We start from the raw sequence: 14,246 nt of genomic DNA, 5'->3' as shown, positions 1-14,246 counted from the left end.
GCGTGAGCCACCGCGCCCGGCCAGTAGCATGATTTTAACTTTTTGGGATGTGATTTTGTTTTCAGCAAGGTTCTCCCCCGAAAACGATGCTCACCGGGACCGGGGCACACAGCACAGTGCCCTGTGCATAGTATGCACTGAGCACACATGGAACCAGGTTCAATCAGGAACAAAGCGAGTAGCAGAGGTTGGTTCTGCAAAGTATAGTAAGTGGGAAATGAGTTAAGATTGCAAGGTCACAACTCAGCAGCAAACGTTTTTACATGCATTTGAAAAACCATTTATAACTAATTCATCAAAACTGTTGGTGAAGGCCAGGCGCGGTAGGTCACACCTGTAATCCCGGCACTTTGAGAGGCCGAGGCGGGTGGATCACGAGGTCGAGAGATCCAGACCATCCTGGCCAACATGGTGAAACCCTGTCTGTGCTAAAAATACAAAAAATTAGCCGGGCGTGGTGGCAAGCGCCTATAATCCCACCTACTTGGGAGGCTGAGGCAGGAGAATCGCTTGAACCCGGGAGGTGGAGGTTGCAGTGAGCCGAGATCGCACCATTGCACTCCAGGCTGGGCAAAAAGAGCGAAACTCTGTCTCAAAAAAAAAAAAAAAAAAAAAAAAACCCGTTGGTGAAAAGCAGTGGTTTGGGTACTTGGCTACACACTGTAATCACCCAGAGAGCTTTAAACCACATTGTTGCCCAGATCCAACTCCAAGGATTCTAATTTAATTGGTTTGTTGCAACGTGGGCTTCAGGCATTTTAAGTTTCCATTCTGTCCCGCCCCGCCAGTCATTCTCCACACACCCTCCCCCCCGCCACCCCCCTCCACGAAGTCTCACTCTGCAATGGCGTGATCTCGACTCACTGCAACCTCCACCTCCCACGTTCAAGCCATTCTCCTGCCTCAGCCCCCCGAGTAGCTGGGATTACAGGCGTGTGCCACCATGCCCGGCTAATTTTTGTATTTTTAGTAGAGACAGGGGTTTCACCATGTTGACCAGGCTAGTCTAGAACTCCTGACCTCAGGTGATGTGCCCGTCTCAGCCTCCCGAAATGCTGAGATGACAGGCGTGAACCACTGCTCCCAACCCCGCAGGTGATTTTTATTTGCCAGGGGTAAGAAGCACTGGATCTGATGAGGAATGCATTAGCTGTGAGTGATTTTCATGTATGCTGCGGGGATTTGCCCCATGGCAACTCTGGAGACTGGGGTTTTAGAAAACAACCTTGCTGTGTTAAAAATTAGAAGATGACTTCAAGACATACTTAGCTGCTTGGCTAAATTGCAGAAAGAGAAAATGCCTTCTTCAGAGATCTTTTTTTTTTAAAACTGGGTTTCACTCTGTCACCCCAGCTGTAGTGCAATGATGTGATCGCGGCTTACTGCAGTCTTGGCCTCCCAGGGTCAAATGATCCTCCCGCCTCAGCCTTCTGAGTAGCTAGGACTACAGGCGTGCACCACCAGACTTGGCTAAATTTTTAATTATCTTTTGTAGAGATGGGGTCCTCGCTATGTTGCCAGGGCTGGTCTTAAACTCCTGGCCTCAAGTGATGTTCCCGCCTCAGCCTCCCTAGTAGCTAGAACTACAGGCACAGGCTACCACGCCTGGTTTCTTTTTTAAAATGTGGCTACTAGAAAATTTAAAATTCATATGTGCTTCACAGTTTATTTCTTAGAGAATTGCCTCCCTTGCGACATCTTAGGCTGCCTGCTCAAAAGACTGGAGGCTAGCAAAATGATGAAACCTGAGATTTTAAAATAATTGTCATTATATTGTTTCCATTTGTAAATAACATATGTATATTATTCACAAATAAAGATAACCTTATATACAAAGTTAAACGCAAATGTTCCCCAGGAAGGGCCAGTTTCCAGTTCAGGAAGGAAGCGCGCCAGAAAAGCGTTCAGGAAAAACCTGTAACTCTTGCCTTATTCAACCCATTCTCAGATCACGTTTCCTGTCACTCATGACCTGAGGGGGCGGGGCATGGAACTGTATCCAATCATGGGCGCTGGAGTGGGAACTGTCCAATCAGGTGCGCAGCCAAGGTAGAGGGGGCGGTGTCCTGGAGCTGGCGGGGCCTTTGTCTCGCTCCATCCAGAGCTCAGGGTCCATCTTTATTGCTTAGTATCCTCTGCTCTAGGAGGTCACGGTGACTGTCGCAGCCTCTGTTGCCCTCTGACTTGCAGATGCTGTGAGATCCAGAGCTAAGGCTCCAGGACATCCCGGAAGCCGAAAAATGGTGAGTGTGCCAGGCCGCGCATCCCGAGGTGGGGGCAGGGCTGGTTGAAACCGGCCGGAACCGGCAGTGACGGGACCGGGGCCTCCCCGCTGTCAGCTCCGGAGTCTGCGGACTGGAGTCCCGGCAGGCACAGCTCGGCCCTCGGTCCCCTCCGGGCACAGGATGCGAGGTGGGCCAGCAGCCGGGACCCTGGGCGGGCATCCCGTTCCGTTCTCCCGCATCCCGCCCGGAGCCCACCCTGGGAAGCGCCGCGCGCGTTGTTGCGTCTGCCCCGACTGCGGGGGCAATGGAAGGGTCCTCAGGGCAGAGTCCAGACCCGGTGTGTGGTTTGTGCATGGGAAGTGCTGTGATCCCGGGGGTCCTCAGTCTTTTCCTTCTCCTGTTTAAAAACAATGGGAGTCACCTTTAAAATGTTGAAAACTTATTGAAGTTAACAGTGATTCATGCTCGGAGAGCACCCAGCCACGGTTTGTGGTTGGGGGTCCAACCGAAGGGCTTGAAGGAAAGTTTTTTATAAGGTGCAGGAGGTAGCAAACCGAATTCAGTAACTGACTCGTTCCAGTTATTGTAGTCATCTTATTTAGACTATTCAGGTTGTCATTGCCTGGTTATGTAATCAGAAGTTAATTGAAGGTTTGTGGTTGCTTAAATCTGAATTTTGTTTCCTCTTAAGGTAGCAATTTACAAGAAATGTATTTGCCTTTGATTTTTTTTTTTTTTTTTTAATGTAGGAACTCAGGGCACTAGAGCCACCTCAATCTAACTGCCTGCTATTTAATTAACACTCCACAGGAGAAGTGGTTTTCTCTTGGATTTTTCAAATGTGTGACAAACAGAATCTCAAATCTACCACTCTGTTGCCCCAGCCTAACTCTGACTTGCAGTCGAATTTTAAATTTTCAGTTCTTTCCTGACATTCTTCAACACCAACTTCCCCTCTCTAATTCACAGCGTTATCAACTATTAGTCCTTTTTTGTACATTTCAGACACAGTATTTTGATTAATCATTATTTCAAAGAGCAGCGGATGGCACTTTTTAGAAAAAGAATTGTTTTTCATCTGCAAACATTTTACAGGAGATGAAAGCAGAGAATAATCCCAACACTCCACCATAAAAAAAAAAAAAAGACCAAAAAACAAAAACCTTTGTGCCAATCTCCCTTTAATCTTTCGTAGGCACAGACACCTTATCAGAATGTTTTTGGATTGAGGTTCCACTTTGGAAACTTCACAGGGCGATGCATCCTCAGCCACCCTGTGTTATTTTCCTGGTTTTGAGTTTCAGAACTGTCTGGGGATGACATGAGATGCCCACAGTGGCTGTGTCTTCTGAGGTGTCTAGTGAATATCAGCCCCTGGGCCATCTCCTCTCAGGGGCAACGCGAGGTACGGGAATGCCGCCTCTCTGTGGAGTAGTTGGTGCATTGTGCCTGGGAGAAATCAGGTATACCTTTCCTCTGAAAGCAAATCCATTAGGACATTAAGATTGTCTTCCCCAACTCCCAGTTTCCATTTCTTAGAGATACAGTGCTGGCCAGGCAATTGGATGTTGGTATTGAGGAGAAAATTTTCTCAGATTGTTGAAGAGAGAAAAAATATCCCCAAGGCAAGGAACACCCAACCCAGTGAGGCAGTGCAAAAACCTGCAAAGCAAAATGCATCTAAGGGACGCAGTGGGGGCACAGCACAGTGGCTCTTGGTAGAATGGTTATTGTCCAGTGAGCAGGATGGGGGCGGGAAAATGTCCCAAGTGATAGAATGGCTTGACTTGACATCTGAGTCAGATATGTCTGTGTTCCAATCAGCATTGCTGCTTCCTGAGTTTGTCACCTTGGAAAGATTTCTTTGCTTATTTTAACTTCAGTTTTTAATTAAGTGTAAATTGCGTTTTATCAGTAGAGCTTGAAAGGTAATCTGTACTGGCAACCTGCTTTTTTCACCAACCCAGGCCTCTGTGCCACCTGATCATAGTCTCATCTGCCTGCGTGGACACAGGAGGAAGTCAGAGCATAGCCTCTCCTGGGACATGAACCAGTCCTTCCCTAACCCTGCACTGTCCCACCCATGGCTTCTTGATAGCAACTTTCCCTCGTTTGCCTTTTAGTTCCCCCCCAAACCCTTTTTTTATGTGCACACAGTGTGCCCAATGCCACCTCTCAGTTGTCTGAATCCAGCACATACTGGAATTCAGATGTCCGGTAGTTCAAGACCATGGGCCTAGACCTACCTTTTGCAGAAGCAAATACAAATTAGAAATAAGGGCCTTCATTCTCCCACTTGGAAATGTGGGAAGACATTTTGTTCTTTTGCCTTTTCCTAAAGGATATAATTTAGAAAACTTTTATTATTGATTATTTTTTGAGACAGAGTCTCACTCTTTCACTTAGGCTAGAGTACAAGAGCATGATCATAGCTCACTGTGACCTTGAACTCTTGGGCTTAAGCAGTCTTGCTGCCTCAGCCTCCCAACTACCCAGGACTATAGGCAGGAACCAACTTGCCTGGCTAATTTTTTTTTTTTTTTTTTTGATAGAGACAGCATCTCACCATGTTCCCGGAACTGGTGTCGAACACCTGGCCTCAAGAGATCCTCCTGCCTTGGCCTCCCAAAATGCTGGGTTTACAGGCATGAGCCACCATGCCTGGCCTAGACAACTTTTATATGTACCTTTTTTCTCTGCTTCTTCAAAATATATGTAAATCTTTTTTTTTTTGGGGGGTGGAGTTTCACTCTTGTTGCCCAGGCTGGAGTGCAGTGGCACAATCTCGGCTCACTGTAACCTCTGCCTCCTGGGTTCAAGCGATTCTCCTGCCTCAGCCTCCCAAGTAGCTGGGTTTACAGGCGCCCGTCACCACACCTGGCTAATTTTTTGTATTTTTAGTGGAGACAGGGTTTCACCATGTTGGCCAGGCTGGTCCTGAACTCCTGACCTCAGGTGATCTGCCCACTTCACTCCAGTCTGGGAAACAGGGGCAAAACTTTGTCTCAAAAAAAAAGTAAACACAAAGGATAGGATTTAATTCAGCAATCCAGAAAGCTAAAGGGTCACAGATACTGAAGGGTATCTCTTCAGTATCTGGAGAGATAAAAACGATAGGTGTTTTCAACAGAAAACTGCTGCTCCAAGGTCATTACTAATATGTGGAGGCTGAAGGGCTTATGCTGCGATAGCAAGACCAGCTCAGAGTACGCCCTGTACTTTGGTTTCTATTTATATTTTAAGAACAGTTGGCATAGTTATATGTACTCTTGTGTAGACAAACTGCATCCATTTAAATTAAAGAGTATTTTTTCGGCTGGGTGCAGTGGTTCACACCTGTAATCCCGGCACTTTGGGAGGCTGAGGTGGGAGGATCACCTGAGGTCAGGAGTTCAAGACCAGCCTGGCCAACATAGTGAGACTTCGTCTCTACTAAAAATACAAAAATTAGTTGGGTGTGGTGGCGAACGCCTGTAATCCCTGCTACTTGGTAGGCTGAGGCAGGAGAATTGCCTGAACCTGGGAGGCAGAGGTTGCAGTGAGCCGGGATCACACTACTGCACTCCAGCCTGGGCAAGAGAGTGAGACTCCATCTCAAAAAAAAAAACAGTATTTTGTACAATAGTGTGAATATAACAGCACAATATTTATTTTGGACAAACCGCTTTAAAATAATGATTTTAATATTCTGTATTCTTTTGAAATATAAATTATTTTAACTGAATTAATATTACAGATAATTTTCTAATACTACATACATTATGACTAATATGTTAAAATTGTTTATCCTAAGATATTTATATCTTATATCAAAAGAAAATAGGCCAGGTGCGGTGGCTCACACCTGTAATCCCAGGAATTTAGGAGGCTGAGGCGGGCAGATCACGAGGTCAGGAGTTTGAGACCAGCCTGGCCAACATGGTGAAACCATGTCTCTACTAAAAATACAAAAATTTGCTTGGCGTGGTGGTGGGCGCCTGTAATCTCAGCTCCTCAGGAGCCTGAGGCAGGAGAATTGCTTGAAACAGGAAGACGGAGGTTGCAGTGAGCCAAGATCATTTCACTGCACTCCAGCCTTGGCAACAAGAGCAAAACTCCATCTCAAAAAAAATAAAAGAAAAAATATAGTAACAAATTGTTACAATAGATATTAACCCCACCTCTGTCACATCAATTAATATGCTTATTAGTTAATCCAACAGGTATGATTATAGGTCAGCATGATTTTAGTGTCTATAGGTATATGTATGTATTTGAGACAGAATTTCAGTCTGTTGCTTAGGGTGGAGTGCAGTGGCACGATATCCGCTCATTGCAACCTCTGCCTCCCAGGTTCAAGCGATTCTCATGCCTCAGCCTCCTGAGTAACTGGGATTACAGGCATGCACCAACATGCCCGCTAGTTTTTGGATTTTAGTAGAGACAGGGTTTCGCCATGCTGGCCAGGCTGGTCTCAAACTTTGGACCTGATGCGATCTGCCCACCTCAGCCTCCCAAAGTGCTTGGATTACAGGCATGAGCCACCGGGCCTGACCTTATTTTTTCTTTTCTTTGTTTTTTTTTTGAGATGGAGTTTTGCTCTCATTGCCCCAGACCGGAGTGCAATGGCGCGATCTTGGCTTACCGCAACCTCTGCCTCCCAGGTTCAAGTGATTCTCCTGCCTCAGCTTCCTGAGTAGCTAGGATTACAGGCATGCGCCACCAAGCCCGGCTAATTTTTTTAGTAGAGATGGTGTTTCACCATGTTGGTCAGGCTGGTCTCGAACTCCCAACCTCAGGTGATCCATCTGCCTTGGCCTCCTAAAGTGTTGGGATTACGGGCCTGAGTCACTGCGCCTGGCCCTATTTTTTCATTTTACTAACTTAGGCATGCAGCATTTACAGAACTAATAAATGCAACGGATACAGTCACCCACCCATGGATATAATAGCTCTTCAGTTAGCTATGCCACAAGCTCAGATATAATTCCAATATGTGAACAACGTTGGTTTCCTATTCCTCATCAAAAGATGCCGGTGGATGTTGTTAGATGGCTTCCAATATAAATCCCCAGTCCAATGGCCAGCAGATGAGACAGCAGCAAAGATGGAAGAAAAACCTCTAGAAATTCTGCATAGAATGTGTATCTGTTCTTCAGAATGCGTGTGTTTCTCATGCTGAGAGTAGCTGTGCACTTTGGTTCTTTAAAGAGAAACTCATTGAGGGGAATATTTTCTTGCTCACTTAACCAATCCCATATCTAATCTGAGTATTCCTTCATACGCTTTCAATTTCTTTCTCTCAATATAATCTTCCCCAGACTAATAACTGTTTTTCTCTCCAATGCCTTGGGTGTTTCAGAAGCTCTGTTGGTTCCTTGTGTCTGTGAGTGAGGTGGGCTGTCACGGTGACAACTCGTGGAGCAACTCCATCCAGACTTCTTGCTGGGCATCCAGTAGTACTTTTTCCATGTCATGGTTGTCAGTAGAAACTGAGGCTGGAGGCCGGGTGTGGTGGCTCATGCCTGTAATCCCAGCACTTTGGGAGGCCAAGGCAGGAGGATCACTTGAGGTCAGGAGTTTGAGACTAGTCTGACCAACATGGCAAAACCCTGTCTCTACTAAAAATACAGAAAATTAGCCAGGCATGGTGGCGGACGCCTGTAGTCCCAGCTACTGGAGAGGCTGAGGGAGGAGAATCGCTTGAACCCAGGAGACGGAGGTTGCAGTGAGCCGAGATCACGTCACTGCACTTTAGCCTGGGTGACAGAGCGAGACTCCGTCTCAAAAAGAAAAGAACCCCAGAAACTTAGGCTGGAACACCACTTTCATTTCCATTATTGTGAAAATATAATTCTAACCAGGAGTGCTCCAGGCCCTCCTCCTGCAGCCCAGGGCTCTGCTCTGTGGCATGGTGCTGGAGTGCAGATGCAGCAGTGAGGGTCTGTGTGGGCTGCAGGCTGTAGGCTAAGCTTCACGGGCAGAAGCACCATGGCCCAGTACTCTGAGTCAGGAACCATTGATTTAATATATAAATAGCCAAGAACATAGATCCCTCTTCCACAGTTTCTTTTTTCTTTTTTTGAGATGGAGTCTCCCTCTGTCACCCAGGCTGGAGTGCAGTGGTGTGATCTCGGCTCACCGCGACCTCCACCTCCCGGGTTCAAGCGATTCTCCTGCCTCAGCCTCCCAGGTAGCTGAGATTACAGGCGCCCGCCACAACGCCTGGCTAATTTTCTGTATTTTTAGTAGAGGTGGGGTTTCACCACATTGGCCAGGCTTGTCTCGAACTCCTGATCTCAGGTGATCTGCCCACCTTGGCCTCCCAAAGTGCTGGGATTACAGTAGTGAGCTACCGCCCCTGGCACCACAGTTTCTATAGAGGAGTAAAACCCTACCTTCAGCAGGTACCTGAATTTGGCTCCAAGTTGCAAAACTACCTCCTGTCATGAAGATGTGGGAAGTTTATCTTTCGTAGAATATAATCAACTCACCTCCCCAATTCCCAGGTGGATTTAGGATAAACTACCTACAAGTGACTGCTGTCACGTCGTCTTCTTGAGGACTAATTATGACAACCTTCTTTCTATCTTTGCAATCTCTTAGCAAATTGCCTGCAATTCATGTCACGTTCTGGCTTAATTGTGTAATCATACAGTTTTTGCTTTGTGTTCTGCCATTGTGGAGAGTTTTTCTGGGGTTGGAGATGATTGTGCTTTTAGTTACATTTTTGAAAACACTGTCTGAAATGACCAGGTATGATATAAACATATAAGATACCCATCAGACTTCACCCTAGAGGGTCTTTCCCTCTTGGGCTTCAAGTCACAACCCACAATTGTGCAAACCCCAAATTTGCAGGCAAAATGGTCTCTCTGCCTATTTGTGATCTATAGTCCCTTGTAGAGCAGTCAGATCAGATTTCTACAAAAATAACCTTACAGGGCAGCAACCAACCATTCCACCTCTTTCAGTGTCCCAGGCATCTTCAGATCTGAAATGAATTCAGAGACAATTAGGGCCTAGAAACCCTGTCAGGGTTACACATATGCATTGATTAGACCGAAGAATTTAAAATGTTCTTTTCCTCCTCCTGCACAAGTGCCTGAGAATGTGCAGAGGGCACCTGCTCCTTTCCCACACCTCTGAAACCTAAATCTGAAACCCTCAAATTTGAATCCAGGCCCTGGGATTTGAGAAAGTAAAAGAACTTTTATCTGAGGGATGCAAGTTCTGTTAGTTATCGGACTCAGAGATACATTAAAATGAATCCAGAATTATGTCCTACTTCTCCTTTGAGCAATGTATTCATCTCTTGAAACTGTTTGTTACTGCCACACATAGCTATAAATTAATCTAATAATGCCACACAGGACACTATAGCCCACACCTTCTAGCTTAACCTTGTATAGCCAATCACTAATCAGTGTTATTACTGTAAACTAATGAGAATCCTTGACAAAGAAGTTTGCATCAGCCCACTTTCTATTCCCGTTTTTTACCTTTAAAAATCTACCTCTTGACTGGGCGCGGTGGCTCACACCTGTAATCCCAGCACTTTGGGAGGCCGAGGTGGGTGGATCACTTGAAGTAAGGAGATCGAGACCAGCCTGGCCAACATGGCGAAACCCCATCTCTACTAAAAATATAAAAAAAATCAGCCAGGCATGGTGATGCATGCCTGTAATCCCAGCCACTCAGGAGACTGAGGCAGGAGAATTGCTTGAATCAAGGAGACAGTTTGCAGTGAGCCGAGATCATGCCACTGCACTCCAGCATGGGTGACAAAGTGAGACTGTCTCCAAAAAAAAAAAAAAAAATCCATTTCTCACTGGTGCTATTCAAAGTATATATTCAAGCCAACTTGAATCTATGCTCCTGGGTTGCTATTCTTGCTATTCTCAAACGTGGCATATATAAACTCTCTACTTATATTAATTTTATCTCATTTTTTTTTTTTTTTTTGGTTGACATCTCATTTATAATGTGTTAGAGCAGTCTCCGTGACAGGATCTCTCCTTTGGTTTTGCGCAGCGTGCTATAACACCCAATAACACACAGCCAGGTTGATGTCACTAGAATCTGCATATAAGCACTGGCTTCTGGGACTCATGAGACAGGGCCTGACTTTGGATTGAGAATGTACAGAAAGCCCATAGGAAACATCTTCTGCATCATGACAGGTCAACATCGACATTTTATAGCCCCACCCTTCAAAGTGTGGTCCTTGAAAATTTCCAGATCTTGTCCTCTGACCTGCTGCAGTTGTGTGAGAGGCTCCTGGTGTAAATAGAATCTAATGGCAGAATCACCCCAGCAGTGGGAAATCCAGGACACAAGATATCTACAGCCATGACCATAACAACCACACCTCCCTGTAAGCTGTGATACTGGAGTAAAATATTCCTGTCATTCCTCTTACCCAAGCTAACTGATTAAGGACAGGTGATATCACATATGAGTTTAGGATCTGAAGCTCTACCAGGGAAGTTCCATTGTCTGTTCTGTTCCCACAGAATCAGTCTCAGTGTTTCCTGTTTGGATTGCCATGGGGACATCAACCCAGGGTGACTGTAGACCCTCTTCCCAGCCCTGAGAGTCTTTGAGACATTTGAGGTTGTCGTGTGCAGACTGGGGTGAGGCTGACAAGAGGGTCTAATTCTGCTACCATCTGAGAGGGAGGGGAGTAAGTCATTCAGTGTTTCTTCTCTTTCTCACAAAAATAATCTCTTTGGTTGGTTCCTAGATAGATGGGAGTTGTTCCAGTTTTCACTTGGGTGAAAAACAAGGAGGAGAGCTGGAGACTTAAACCAATCAACCAATTGCTTTCATTTCATATGGCGATTGGGAAAACAGATGAGGCCGTCATGATGTCTGCCATCCAGGAACTGTGTCTGTGGCAAATGAATAAATGGCTGAATTTCACATCACGGGGTCAGTACAAAAAAGGGACGTGTGCAGGGGATTTAGGGCCACTTTCCTTATGTTGGGAACTCTGATGTCACCATCCGAAGGGCCACTCGTGAACAGAAGAGTTGTTATTATTATAGTTATTTTTTTCTTTTCTATTTTTTGAGGTGGAGTCTCGCTCTGTCGCCCAGGCTGGAATGCAGTGGTGTGATCTTGGCTCACTGCAACCTCTGCCTACCGGGTTCTAGTGATTTTCTCCTGTCTCAGCCTCCTGAGTAGCTGGGATTACAGGTGTACACCATCACGCCTGGCTAATTTCTGTATTTTTAGTAGATAGGGGATTTCACCATATTGGCCAGGCTGGTCTCGAACTCCTGACCTTAGGTGATCCACCCACCTCGGTCTACCAAAGTACTGGGATTACAGGCATGAGCCACCGTGCCCAGCCCTATAGTTATTATTGCTATTGCTTTTACCTTGTGAAGACTAAATATTTAGCTCCTAATATACATGTCCTAGAAAACACTATGCATTTTGGTTAAATTCCTTGTTACTGTATATTATAAAATAGACAGGGAATTGGGTGAAATAGATTAAAATCACACAAACTTGGGGAGTCAAGTTTCTCTTGGGCAGGCTTAGAAAACACAGAATTGGAAATACCCCAGTGACATAGAGATCAGAATTCTTTTTTTTTTTTGAGACAGAGTCTCGCTCTAGTGCCCAGGCTGGAGTGCAGTGGCGCAATCTCGGCTCACTGCAAGCTCCATCTCCCGGGTTCACGCCATTCTCCTGCCTCAGCCTCTCCGAGTAGCTGGGACTACAGGCGCCCACCACCACGCCCAGTTAATTTTTTTGTATTTTTAGTAGAGACGGGGTTTCACTGTGGTCTCGATCTCCTGACCTCGTGATCCACCCGCCTCGGCCTCCCAAAGTGCTGGGATTACAAGCGTGAGCCACCGCGCCCGGCCCGTAGAGATCAGAATTCTACCTAGGGCCCTTTCCCTGTCCCAGCCTTACCCACATTTCACCTCTTCTGAGGCCTCATCCAGGTCTGGCTCCACCTTGGAATCTCCATGCAGAATTGATTACAGGAGATCAGAGTTTGGCTCCTGCTGCCTCTCCAGAGTGGTTGCTCACAGTTCTTCCAAACCCAAAAGCAGATAAATGGAAGCAAATAACGAAATATTTTTGGTCCTTAATTTTTTTTTTAATTAAAACCAGTGTTTCTAGAGGCATACCACCTAGCAAACCATTTTCTATTCCTGCATATCCAGCAGTTGCTCCAGGAATCACAAGAAAGTAAATATAAACCCAATTGCTAAGAAATCCCTTTGAACTACACTTAATTTTCCCATTCTGTATTTCATTCTTCTATCTTCAGCTTTTATTTCAAGCTTTTTTTTTTTTTTTTTTTGAGACAGGGTCTCACTCTATCACCCAGGCTGGAGTGCAGTGGTGTGATCTCTGCTCGCTGCAACCTCTGCCTCCCAAGTTCAAGCAGTTCTCCCACCTCAGCCTCCCAAGTAGCTGGGGCTACAAGTATGTGCCACCACACCTGGCTAGTTTTTGTATTTTTAGTAGAGATGGGGTTTCACAATGTTGGCCAGGCTGGTCTCAAACTCCTGACCTCAGGTGATCCACCTGCCTTGGCCTCCCGAAGTGTGGAATTACAGGCGTGAGCCACCGTGCCTGGCCTATTCCATGCATTAAAAAAAAAAAAAAAAGAAAGGCTGGGTGCGGTGACTCACATCTATAATCCCAGCACTTTGGGAGGCCGAGGCAGGAGGATCAACTGAGGTCAGGAGTTCGAGACCAGCTTGGCCAACATGGCGAAACCCCATCTCTACCAAAAATAGAAAAATTAGCTGGGCATGGTGGCAGGTGCCTATAATCCCAGCGACTCAGGAGGCTGAGGCAGGAGAATTGCTTGAACTAGGGAGGTGGAAATTGCGGTGAGCCAAGATCATGCCACTGCCCTCCAGCCTGGGCAACAGAGCAAGACTCTATCTCCAAAAAAAAAAAAAAAAAAAAAAAAAAAATCAGTGATAAAACAAGAAGAAATGTAAATGCTGGGCTTTTCATATAAATCCAGGGAATTATGGGACAGTTAGTACCCACCTCCCAGGGTGTTATGAGGATAAATTCATATTATGTCATCTTCCCAGCACAGTGCTCTGTAGCGTGCTTCTGAGCACACAGAGCATGCTCCATAAACATCGCATTAATGCATGTATGCATGTTGTTTTCCAAATGCAGACTTACTCAGACATGAGCTGCCTTCTCCAGCCTCTGGAAACTTTAAAGGACCAACAGAGAATGCCATATTTTAGAATAGTGATTGGTGGTTTTTATTTTGGACCAAAAGCATTTGTGTTCTAAGAAGAGTGTAGGTATAAGAAACTGTGTGCTGTGGTGCTTTGTCTATTTGAGTGCTGTTATAAGTGATCTAGGGCGAGCAGGGTCAGCATTAGCTGTGAATGAAGGCAATCCATGGACCCCTTTCAAGCCTGCAGAATCGGCTGGGCACGGTGACTCACACCTGTAATCCCAGCACTTTGGGAGGCTCAGAAGGGCAGATCACCTGAGTTCAGGAGTTTAAGACCAGCCTGGCCAATATCGTGAAAGGCCATCTCTACTAAAAATACAAAAATTAGCCACCCGGGCATGGTGGCATGTGACTGTAGTCTCGACTACTTGGGAAGCTGAGGCAGGAGAATCACTTGAGCCTGAGAGGCAGAGGTTGCAGTGAGCCGAGGTCACGCCACTGCACTCCAGCCTGGGAGACAGAGTCTTACTCTGTCTCCAACAAACAAACAAACAAAAAAACCTGCAGAATCAAATTAGACTTGGGCTTGAAATACCAGATGATTTCTCTGCATATTAAAGTTTAAGAGGCAATTCTTAGCTAAGTGGTTGTCAGCTCATCACATTCTAGTTAGGATTAAACGGCCAGTTTGAAGAAATACCCTCACCTGTGCCCTCCTGACAGATTATGTTGGCCTGGGTGGAAGCATCCATGTTGTTTTAATTAAGTGTCCCATGTAATTGTAAGATAAAGCCGGGGGCAATCATGAGGGCTCCCAGACATAATGTGAGAATTGAGTTCAGCCTTTTTTTGTGTGTGAGACA

At 45.8% G+C, this 14,246-nt stretch overlaps 1 protein-coding gene and 1 pseudogene across 5 annotated transcripts in view; one reads left to right on the top strand and one right to left on the bottom strand.

Annotated features, from left to right (window-relative positions):
• Positions 1 to 2,060: 2,060 nt before the first annotated feature.
• ZNF682 (zinc finger protein 682) overlaps positions 2,061 to 14,246 on the top strand; it is a 35,008-nt gene continuing 22,822 nt past the window's right edge. The window contains exons 1-2 of one of the 5 annotated variants that reach the window (XM_063616378.1): positions 2,086 to 2,243; positions 10,955 to 11,138. Coding sequence is in view for 2 of the 5 variants with exons in the window: in XM_055236114.2 (XP_055092089.1) it covers positions 2,530 to 2,562 (33 nt within the window). In the remaining 3 variants the exon portion in view is untranslated. The other 4 variants (XM_063616377.1, XM_063616375.1, XM_063616376.1 and 1 more) reach the window with 4 other exon arrangements.
• LOC134732083 (BCL2/adenovirus E1B 19 kDa protein-interacting protein 3-like) lies at positions 7,173 to 10,558 on the bottom strand (annotated as a pseudogene).

The sequence above is a fragment of the Symphalangus syndactylus genome, chromosome 13 (genome assembly GCF_028878055.3).
Source record: "Symphalangus syndactylus isolate Jambi chromosome 13, NHGRI_mSymSyn1-v2.1_pri, whole genome shotgun sequence".
Lineage (NCBI taxonomy): Eukaryota > Metazoa > Chordata > Mammalia > Primates > Hylobatidae > Symphalangus > Symphalangus syndactylus.
This window is presented reverse-complemented; position numbering and strand designations above follow the sequence as displayed.